Source organism: Zingiber officinale, chromosome 6A (assembly GCF_018446385.1).
Source record: "Zingiber officinale cultivar Zhangliang chromosome 6A, Zo_v1.1, whole genome shotgun sequence".
In the NCBI taxonomy this organism is placed as follows: domain Eukaryota; kingdom Viridiplantae; phylum Streptophyta; class Magnoliopsida; order Zingiberales; family Zingiberaceae; genus Zingiber; species Zingiber officinale.
The window spans coordinates 111511304-111523210 of NC_055997.1; the positions used below are offsets into that span (position 1 = coordinate 111511304).

Genomic DNA, 11907 nt, shown 5'->3' on the forward strand with positions numbered 1-11907 from the left:
ATACAAGCATCATAAGTCCAGACAATTTACTTATGCATCTCATGGCGTTCTAATATATTTGATCTAGACTAAGACTAAGAATTGATTTTGAAATACTAAGGGGGCGTTTGGTTTGCGTTTTCCACGATGTTTTCTATTTTCATTTTCTAAGAAAATGGAAAACGCGTTTGGTTTGCGTTTTCCACGTTCATTTTTAAGAAAATGAGAGCGTTTTCTAAGAAAACAAAAAACGCGAAAAAGTCATTTTCTAAAAAATGAAAAACACGCGTTTTTCAGAAAATGAAAATGAAAATGGGACAAACCAAATGCACCCTAAGGAAGTGAGAATTTTTTAAAAAATATAAGTTAAGAATTTTTTTAGAATTTACAAATTATTTAAAAATTGATTTGATATCAATAATCCTAGTCTATGAAGCACATTCCTAATTATCGACATAAATTGCTAAATTCACTTTCAGGGAGGGGTTTGGTAAATATGTCAGCTAAGTTTGACTTGGACTCAATGTAATTGAGTTCAATGTCTCCTTTAGTTACATGATCCCTGATAAAGTGATGTTTAATTTCAATGTGTTTAGTTCTTGAATGATGCACTAGATTTTTTGTTAAATTTATTGACCTAATATTGTCAATTAGCATTTTTATATTTTTAAAGTTTAGATTGAAGTCTTTTAGGGTGTACATCATCCATAATAGTTGTGCAACACATTCTCCTATTGCTATATATTATGCCTCAGTAGTAGATAAAGAAACACAGTGTTTCTTTCTACTAAACTAACAACTGATGGTCCAAGTAGTTGACAATCATCACTTGTGCTTTTTCTATCGATGTTACAGTCGGTATAATTTGAGTCTGAGAAACCTATAAGCTTAAAATTTGTTGTTCTAGGGTACCACATTCCTACGTTGGAGTCCCTTTTAAGTATCTAAAAATTCTTTTAACTTTGGCCAAGTGTGACTCTTTGGCGTACATTTGGTACCTAGCACACATACTAATAGCAAATAAAATGTCAAGTTGACTGTAGTTAGGTATAGTAGGCTTCCTATGACATTTCTGTAATATTTGAGATCTATAGATTTTTCACTTGGATCACTGTCTAGGTTACATTGGTGGCCATTGGTGTTTTAATTTTCTTGGAGTTTTTCATACCAAATTTCCTAAGTAATTCAAGTGTATATTTTTGTTGATAAACATAATTTCCTTTATTTGTTTGTTTGATTTGGAGACTCATTTCAAATTCTTGTTCTATTAATGTTATAAATTCTTGTAGAAGTTTTGAATTAATTGATCCAAATATTATATCACCTACATAAACTTGAGTTATAAAAAATCTTGATAAATTGTTTTTACGAAGAGGGTTGGGTCTACTTGACCTTGTTTGAAGCTTTTTGAGATTAAGTATGTGGTCAACCTTTCATATCAAGTTCTAGGAGCTTATTTTAGCCCATACAGAGGTTTCTTTAGTTTAAACACATGATGATTAGGGTGTTTAAGTTCTCAAATCCTGGAGATTGACCTACATATATCTCTTCTTTAATTAATCCGTTAAGAAAGGTGACTTGACGACTATTTGATATAATTTGAAATTCTTATGGGCCACATAACTCAACAATATTCCAATTGATTCGAGTTTAACGACAGGAGTATAGGTTTCATCGTATTATCATGAGAATGTAAGAAGTATCTTGAATCAAAATTAATAATCTTTATGGTCACTGAAAATTTATACATGAATTGTTATAATCTTAGGAAGTCTTGTTTTCTTGTTTCTCTATGCTTAACATAAGATATCATCCACTGAAAAATGTTTACTGACTTGCTTATTAAGTTCTAGCTAGACAACTGATCGAATCAAGCTTTATCGTCTCACCATGTGTGTGAAGTGTGATGCTAATCATGTTTAATAAAATTTATCCATTATTATTTATCATGTAATATGATTTTTAAAATTTTCACGTATTTTATTTTTTCATTGATGAATTTAAGCATAACTAGATGGTGAAGAAGACACCTTGTACCAAGGTCTCTAAAGGAGCGATGATAATGAGTCGGCCTCATAGATTTTATATTCTCCGTTTCGATATTATTGTGGATTAGATATCTATCCTCATATCCATATCTATTAAAGGATCGAATATCTTTTATATTAATATTTTTTTTTCATCTAATTATCATCATTCGGATATCGGTAGATCCTTCATACTCTTCTATTTGGATCAGATATCGGATCTTTCATCGGATTCGGAGAAAATTATTATCCTTACTCTAAAACCTACTTTACAAAGAGAGGAGAGGATAGGATAGGGGAGGACAATCTCCAATATTTATGGATCCTTCCGTGCAACATTCAATTTCAAGCTTCAGCAATATCTCAAATAGCAAAATGCACTCTTTTAATGATTAGCAAAGTAAGCAAACACACCGACGAAGGGCGCATTGATATAAGTGGTGGGCTCACTTTGAGCTGGTCGTTTCCGGTCGTCGTCGAAGTAATCCGTTCCATTGTTAGGCCCTCCGACAATAGCTCCCGTCAACTCATTCGGATTAGGCTTGCGGCTCATGTAGTAAGGAGTGCCGTCTTTGCATGCAATGAATGAGGGATGCACATCCAGGGATGGGAGGGCGGAGGCCCTGTGATGAATGTGCTGAGGGAACTTGGAGCCGTAGCCAACCATGTAAGACATTCTCAGTGGGTTGTGGCCCAAGATGTAATCCGCCTACATAACATTAACCGATGATGCATGTGCCTCCCATTTTCAATGCAGATAGGGTTTTGATGATAAAATTGACAAGACTCACTTAAAAGTTACGGAATTTTTTTCAAAGACGCAATTAACTTTTAGATTGCCGAAAGGATATACTTGTTCTCTATTTTACTCCTCCAGTCAACTACAACACCACTGTAAGAACAACACCATTGCATGTGGTGTTAGGATTTCAAAGAACATCACTATTATGATGTTAATTTTTAAAAATCAACATCACTACAGTATGGATTTTTGAAAATCTGTACCATATTGATTTTTAAAAATTGTGTTGCATAAGCCTTAAAATCAAATCTAATTTTTTTTTAATGTAACGTCATAATGATTGACGGGTCGAGTAAAATGGAAAATAAATGCACCTTTTGAAAATTTCACAATATTATATGCACCCTTGGTGAAAAAACCACAATAAATTACCTGACTTTTCGCCAAGTCTACAAGCTTTGAAGGGGGAAATTGGGTTTTGCCACAAGTAATGGTTCCCTTAGCCTGTGTGAGATGCTTCGCATACACAAGAGCGAGGAGAGAAACTGCGCCGGTGACTTGGTTGTTGGATGATCTAGTCTTGTAGATCAAACCACCTGCACATAAATAAATTATAACTAAATAAATAAATTAGGCTTGGTTATAAGAAATATTTTCACTATTAATTTGACTCTAATATAAATGATATAATTGATAACACAAAGAGTTAATCGATAAACCTGGTGTGTATTTCATGGTCTTGGTGGGGGATTCTGGCAACACCACGCACGCAAAGGTTTGAGCTTCAGTTTTATAGTGACCAACCTGTAGTTTTCACCAGGTTAAAAGTAAAAAAAAAAAATAACGCTATAATTAAGTAACAATCTAAATTTTCACCAGGTGTAAATATTTTCCTATACAATGAATTTTGATGGATTGTATTGATAAAAAAAACACATATTTACTTATATTTTCACCAGGTGTATATATATAAATTAATACCTGGCTTAGGAGGACGTAGGTTCCTGCGTGTTTATTGTCCCATGAAAACTCAGTGTCGACATTATAATACCCAGTTGCTTCTTCCATGAGTTTGATGTTTCGAATGGCTTTATCAACATATTTTTGGTATTTTTGGCTGTTGGTGGCTTTATTCAACCATGCTCCTCCCCAAGCTAACTCATCCTGCAACATAAATATATTAATATTTTACTAAAAATAAAAGCAATTAATTAAAACAATATTAATTATAATTACTTGGTAGCCACTGATATCACAGTAAAATGGGCAGACTGCGTCGCCAATGCTATCGTTGTATGAGCCCTGGTAGGTGTTTGCGAAATAATACGCCTGCAAAAAAAAAAAACATATTTAAATAAGCAGAGATCTAACATTTGTATGTGTTAAACATTAATTAAGCACTGAAAGTTGTACGCGAGTAAGAATTAAAAGAACATGTATACAAGCGTGCGTTAACCATTTTTAAAATTGAGTAAGCATTTTGAATAAAAGAGATAAATTTAACAACAACAAAAAAAGTAAATAAAATTCATTTTAAAAACTCAATTTTTTCTATAAAATACTATCGCAATATCATTCATGTTAAACCCTAATCACTTTCTATATATCATTAATTAATTTCAGAATACCTGCTTCGCTCTAGACAACAAGAGCCGGGCGTACGCAGTGTCGGAGGACCTGAACGCGATTGATGCAGCAGCGAGCGCGGCGGTGATCTCGCCGGCAACCTCTGAGCCCGGGTGAGTGGTGTTGACGGCGTACACGGGGCGCGGGGTGTCCATGTCCTCGGGCCGTTCCCAGCAGTTGTGGTCACTGTAGGGGTTGCCCACCATGGCGTAGACAGTGTTGGGCAAGTGAGCCGTGGCCTTCAGCAAGAAATCTGTGTTCCATCTCAGAGCTTCCGCAGCACGAACCCCCTCGTCTCCCATCCCGTCGCCGAACTCGATGATGCTCCACGCCAACATCGTCGCCGTGAACGCCATCGGAAAGCTGTACTTCACGTTGTCCCCCGCGTCGTAGTATCCCCCCGTTAGATCAACCTAAACAACTTAAGAAATATAATACAAGTTATTCCTCGTAGACACAAGAATAGGCAGGCGTGTATGTATAGCTAATTGTCTTACACCACCCTCTTGGCCATCGAGTAGAGCCGAGTCCTTCCTCCATGTCAGGCGTTGGTTAGGAGGAAGCTTCCCTGATCGCTGCCCTTCGAAGAACAGCAAGCTCTTGCTCAGCGCGAGCTTGTAATCGGGGTTTTGAGCCGATACAACCGATGCCATTGCAGTTGACATCAACAACAACACACCACAAACTACAACGCAAATCCTCCCCATCGACATTTTCTCCTCAAATCTCACATCAATTTTAGGCCTTCTTAATAGGTATTTATATATATATATATATAAAAAGAACTTAGCTGGACCTTGCCAAAAAAGTGAAGTCTAGCCGGTTATACAATTTAAAATTGAAATATTATATATGTATATATATAATTCTTGGTAACTCAAATTAACATATATATATCTCTCGCTTTCGCCGAAATAGAAGCATGTACACAATTGCTTCCCTTTAATATTGTTTTCATAATATTATTTTGGTTAGTATATGGGAAGTGGGAAGTGTTCTCATAGTTATATATTTGACTAAATTATTTTGGTAAGTGTCATTTAATGTTGTTATATGTGGTATTTATCGAACTTGTATGGTCGCCTAGATTAATTTTTAAAAGATATCATCCTTAATATGATTGATATATGATCATGTACGGAAACTCAGTCAGATGAAGGCAGGTGAAGGCGGCGTCGACGTTGACAGAGTGACGACTTTGACACATCCTATATGTGTGCGTTGAAAACTTGGATCCCCACGTGAAACCAGAGGCCTGTGATAACGGAATCGGTGGTACTTGGGTCCTGTACACACCTAGACAAGCACACTGAGCCTTAGAGAATAAAAATCAAGAAAGGGGTCCATAGCGTCGGCTTTCTGATGCTCAAGTCATGTCCTTTTTCCGACGAAGCAGTGTACAAAGGAAGGAAGAAAAAGGAGCCGCTGAAGATGCGTGTGTCATCTGCTTACCTTTTGAGCCTGAACACTTCCAGAGAATGTCGGGTGTCAGGGCGTATCAGATGAGGGAGGATGTCCGACAGCCTCCCATTAGTAGGAGAAAGGTTCCACTCTTAGTGTATGACAGAACACTGGAATATTTCCTGACTCACGATAGTTAATCGCTGATAGGAGGTTACGATTCTCTGACACTGTTGTGGCTTAGTGTTATCTACCCTGCCCAGGTTCATCCGTAGTCAGCTTAAGATGATTTCTTAAATACGGTGCAAGGACTGAGCTTTGATGCCCTGACCCATATGCAGCCAGCTAGGGTCTATCAAGGGACTACGCCTGATCGAGATGAAGAGAATAAGCTGTGCAGAACCGACCAGGGATCATCTGAGACTGTGACCGAGGAATAAGCCTGCATGACCCGACCAGGACAGAGCTGGTCGGGGATTGTCTAGCATATATGCCATGGTCATATGTAAAGATTAAGCATGGATAACCTGAGCAGTAGGTATCCAACTGGGAACTAGTTAAAACCACAGCTTGGGGCTCAGCCCTGAGGACCCAACCTATCTGTGACCGACCAGGAATTATATGGAGGGTGAAGCAGGGAAGCTGAACCACCACCTCCCATTGACTGTTGACTGTCACATCCTCTTGACCATTGATTTTCTAGCATTATCAGGCCCCTCATTTACACACCGTATTACAAGCCTCCCCTCCAAGTATAGTTGAAGGAGGTGTAGCCGATTGACTGGACTCAAGCTCTAGTCTCATTTACTTCTCCTCCCGAACCGAACGCCTGATGTGTTGTAGAATGAGGCATGTGTAGTGTAAGGCGATGATTGAGGAGGGTATCGTATCAGAGAAAACACCCAGCTTGTTAATAAGTAGTCGCGAGAGTCATGCTTACTTATAACTCACGCTATGGTGAGAGTCTGGTATACTGATTGAGAGGTAGTTGGTCACGAGAGTCATGCTCACTTACAACTCACATTAGGACGAAAGTCTAGAACCGATCGAGAGGTCATTGGTCATAAGAGCTCTGCTCGCTTATAACTCACACTAGGGTGAGAGTCTGGAACCTGACCGAGAGGTCATTGCTCATGAGAGCCTTACTGGCTTATAACTTGCACTGGGGCAAAAGTCTAAAACTTAACCGAGAGGTCGTTGGCCGCGAGAGCCCTACTCGCTTATAACTTACACTGGGACGAGAGTGTGGAACCTCACCGAGAGGTCATTGGTCATGAGAGCCCGACTCACTTATAACTCGCACTGGGATTAGAGTCTGGAACCTGACCGAGAGATCGTTAGTCACGAGAGCCTTGCTCGCTTAAAACTCGCACTAGGATGAGAGTCTGGAACCTTATCTTGAGGTCATTGGTCACGAGAGCTCTGCTCGCTTATAACTTGTATTGGGGTGAGAGTCTGGAACCTGACCAAGAGGTCGTTGGTCGCGAGAAGCTTGCTCGCTTATAACTCGCACTGGGATAGAGTCTGGAACCTAACTGAGAGGTCGTTGGTCGTGAGAGACTTTCTCGATTATAACTCACACTGGGTGAGAGTTTGGAACTTGACCAAGAGGTTGTTGGTCGTGAGAGCCCTGCTCACTTATAATTCGCACTGGGGCGAGAGTCTGGAACCTGACCGAGCAACCCCCGCTCGCATATAACTCACACTGGGGCGAGAGTATGGAACCTGATCGGGAGGTCATTGGCGCGAGAGCCCTGCTTTCTTATAACTTGCACTAAGGTGAGAGTATGGAACCTGACCGAGAGGCACTACACGAAAAAAGTCAAACAACAACGGTTTTTCACCGTTGTCGTAGGCCATTTTGAACTGTTGTTAAAGGCCGTGTTGTTAAAAGGGGTGGCAAAAGACAACAGTTTTTAACCGTTGTCTTTGAAGGCAAAGACAACATTTTTTACAACGGTGAAAAACTGTTGTCTTTTCCTTCAAAGACAACAGTTTTTCACCGTTGTCTTTGAGCGTCTCCTTTAATAACAGGGTCTTCAACAACAGTTTTAAACTATCTACGACAACGGTGAAAAACCGTTGTCTTTTTTAGAAAAAAAATAAAAAAAAATTAATACACAATTTTCCAATATTATAAATCATTCAAAATACTAAATTTCAAAATAAAATTTAATATACAATTTTCTAACATTCAAAAATAATATTTATAACATTCTGAAGAAATTTCATAAGCAACCAACAAAATTTCATAAGCAACCAACAAAATGATAACATTTTTAAAAGAAAGGTAGAACAATATAACACAAGATTTTCTACTTAGATGTCGGTGAAGAGGAGGGATTGCAGCTCCTAGTGCTCCTTAATTTGTTAAAGTCTCTTCATTTTTTTAGCTTGTCGGCATTCTTCCCAATACTCTTGAGGACACCTAAAAAGAGTAGAATGAAATTATACAATCCTGTGCACAAGAACTATGTAATTCTAAGTGGTGGATCATGTCTGTCACAAGTTCGCCACTAATTTTTTTGACCATTATGCACAGATTGTAGACAAGCATGAAAATAAGCAGAACCATAAATATAAGCGAATAAAGGATACCTTTCAATCTTCGAAATCTTCTTTTCTGGTTGGACCGTCTCCTTTTCCTCTCTTCTTTTGTTAACTCTGCCTCTTCTTTGATGTTTCCTTTTGCATGAAAAATCTCCTCAGGGGCAAGCATAGCCGCATCTGAGACGGCCAATGGAGCAACCTGCAAAACCATTGTATTTCAGTGACTCGAAATTGTTTTTACCATAAACTAAAAGACAACTCCAAAAGATATTTTTACCTCTTCCATTGCTAGAGCAGGTACATTGACTTGTATAGACATATCCTCAATAACCTACATCATAACTTATGGTCAATCAAGAAATAAATACTAAAATATGAAGTCACAAGAATATGAAGTCACAAGGAATACAGAATATGAAGTCACAAGACTGAAATACTAACTAAGATCAATAAGTTGTCAAATTTTGTATCAATGATGGATTCCTTCTGAATTGAGCATTAAGCTTCATTCCAAACAAAAAGAGAAAAAGAATGACTGTACAATAGGTATTACCTTCTTAATAGAGAGAATTAAATTGTGGATGAATCTAGGTGCAGTGCAGTTGATTCCAATAGCAACGACTTTGTTGCATGAATCAACCAGAGAAACACATTCAGCCATAGAATCTCCACTAACAACATTGATCCCATCCTTCGAAGTGAAAGAAAACCAAGCTGGAATTTTTGTGTGACACTCCAAAAGAAGTTCAACATATGCCTGTAAAAGAAGTCATAATTAGGATCCACTAAAAGGAACATCTTGAGCAAAATAAGAATTTCAAGTCTAGGGTTCCACTAAAATCAAGCTTCTTAATATTTGCAGTAGATTCTTGTAACAAACTCTGTTCTGAATTTCTGTTTTAGCTAAATCCTATCCAAAGCCTCAACTATTTGTGCCATTTTACTCTTTGGTATTGAGTACCCCAAGTACCTAAATGTGCAACGAAGGAAGAGCAGGAACCATTGCTTAGCTCTACAAATACATCAAAAGATACTTGAGCTTCAAGTTTATTTGGAATTGTTTCAAAAACAATTATATCAGCTCCAGCTTCAGAAAGAACCTCAAGCCTTCTCCTGTGAAAATCTTTGACGATTTCCACAGTAATTTCTTGGCCATAGTTTCCACTACAAACAGAACAATCACATGATCATCTAATGAAGACCTCCATATCATACTGTAGTCCCGAGCAGCATTAACAAGATGCACCTGTACTCAGAACCATCTGCTAGATATGCTCCATAGCTTCCTATTGATGCAGCAACCAACACAGGACGCTGCTTCAGGTTGATTGCGCCCTCACTGAATCCATAGCTTCCTATTGATGCAGCAACCAATAGCAGGAGGAGGGGGGCACGATTTTTACCGTAGCCTTCGAGGTTCTATAAAATTCACAACTCGCTATAGCATATTTATAAATTATAGAAGCATAATGAAACGATCCTAAAAAACCCAAGATACTACAAAATACACTACAGAGGTGAGAGTGGCACTGTTCCGAAAAGCAACGACCTGTCTCTTTGCCCTCCCGCTTAAAATGCTTGGGGGGGAGTAAGAGTTGTCAGCAAGAACGCGCAAGTTATGATTCTGACAAAGTAGATGTCAGCTTAGCTCTAGATCAATATAAATGAAGAAAACAGACAGTACAAAGAAGTAACAAAATCTTCCTCTTTTCAAAGAAAGAGCATAATGCAACCAGAACAATACCAAACAAGCATACCTATGAAGAAAGTGGCTAATCTTTTGAGACGACTGCACAATATATAACGTGTTGACCCTTATCCTCCACTTGGATCCTTCCACACTTCACAGCATTTACCTATCCAAAGTAAGCAAGGTTCACACCTCACCATGAAAAATCATAATTTTAGCAATAGAAGAACAAACGCTTCCTCATCAACAACACTGATAGGGCTTCACAAAATTTAGTCACGAACCCTAACTAATAGTCAAAAAAGAGAAGGAAACTCATTCTGCTTGTCATCATCAGAAAGCCACCGCATGTATAAGAACAAGAAGACAAAAAAAAACATTTTTTTGTAAAATACATAATAGTCATAAGGGCGCCTTTGAACTCCTCCGCAAAGAGATCCACAATAGTCTTGCCGGCCCACCTGTTCTTAACCTATATTGACTCAAGCGTTAGCTCAAACTTACGTGAAGCATCAAAATGAAAGAATCGAGCGAAGAAAAGGATACAGGTCTATTTTGTTTACGTGCTCGTCGTCCCCCTCATCATCGAGATGGACCGAAAAAAAGATCCAGCATCCATCACTATCTGAAAACAAAGACAGTTTTTTAAGTCATAAAAACTGTAATGGAAGAAGAATGATGGTACAAAAGAGCAAGTTAATCACAAAAAGGGCAAGATAAACTAGCAGATTGCATATCTGTTAAGAATAACACTTCTATTCTTGATGAGCAAAGAATTCATCTAACAGTATACTCACTGCCGCACAATACAGGACGCCCAAATGCTAATTATTAACAGATCAGCAATCAAGATCAATTGTTTAGGCAATCGGAGGATAGCATCAAAATTCATCTATCTTTTACCCTAAATCTACGTTCGTCAGAAGGAGTCACTGAAAACAACCAAATGGGATCACCCTCCATGAAATCCAAAACATGATTCAAATCAACATGAAAGAAAACTGAAGTATTTGTGGCTCATCAAACAAAATCCGACTACCTTAAAGCCAAACGAAACATGGGGTTGGATCGCTTCTGTCTCAGGCGTGCCCTTTTAAGAAGGCAGGGTCGCCGGGGGGGGGGGCACCGAGGAGGGCGGACTGCTGCATCTCCAGATTGTTGATCTGCTGCTCTTGGTCCATCTCGATGATGAGGGGGACGACGAGCACGAGGAAAAAAAAAGGAGAAGGGGCAACAGGTTTAGGGCTTGGAGAGGAAGGAGGAAAAAAAACGTGAAGTAGGTGAAGAGATCATAGGTTGGACGAAAATCCTTAGGGATCGAGAAGGTAAAGGGGGGAATGCGGCGGCAAAAAATTTCGAGGAGAGGGAAATAAAAAACGCGGCGGTAAAAAATGACGAAGGGAAAAAACGGCGAAGGAAAAAAAATAAGGGTATTCAACAACACTTAATAGACAACGGTTTTCAAAAACCGTTGTCATAATCCTAAAAAAAACGCACATAGACAACAATTTTCAAAAACTGTTGTCATAGCATTTAAAAACTGTTGTCGTAGATCCAAAAAAACATAAATAGACAACGATTTTTAAAAACCGTTGTCGTAAGAAAAAAAAACTACTAAAAGACAACAGTTTTTATTAAAACCGTTGTTAAAAGGTAAAAAGACAACAGTTTAGCATAAAACCGTTGTCGTTTGAGTGTTGTTGAATGAACATTTTCTTGTAGTGAGGTCATTGGTCATGAGAGCCTTGTTGACTTTTAACTCACACTGGGGCGAGAGTCTGGAACTTGACTGAGAGATTGTTGGTCACAAGAGTCATGCTTGCTTATAACTCACATTGGGGCAAGAGTCTGGAACCTAACCGAGAGGTTGTTGGCCGCGAGAGCCCTGCTCA

At 38.6% G+C, this 11907-nt stretch overlaps 1 protein-coding gene across 1 annotated transcript; it reads right to left on the bottom strand.

The window, feature by feature from the left end:
* Window positions 1-2391: 2391 nt before the first annotated feature.
* LOC121995155 (endoglucanase 8-like) lies at window positions 2392-5066 on the bottom strand. The gene is made up of 7 exons (XM_042548972.1): window positions 4872-5066; window positions 4377-4787; window positions 3985-4077; window positions 3685-3912; window positions 3468-3552; window positions 3181-3344; window positions 2392-2715 (listed from the first exon to the last, which is right to left on the bottom strand). The coding sequence occupies exons 1-7, from the start codon at window positions 5037-5039 to the stop codon at window positions 2392-2394; spliced, it is 1473 nt and encodes a 490-aa protein (XP_042404906.1). The 5' UTR covers window positions 5040-5066.
* Window positions 5067-11907: the final 6841 nt, after the last annotated feature.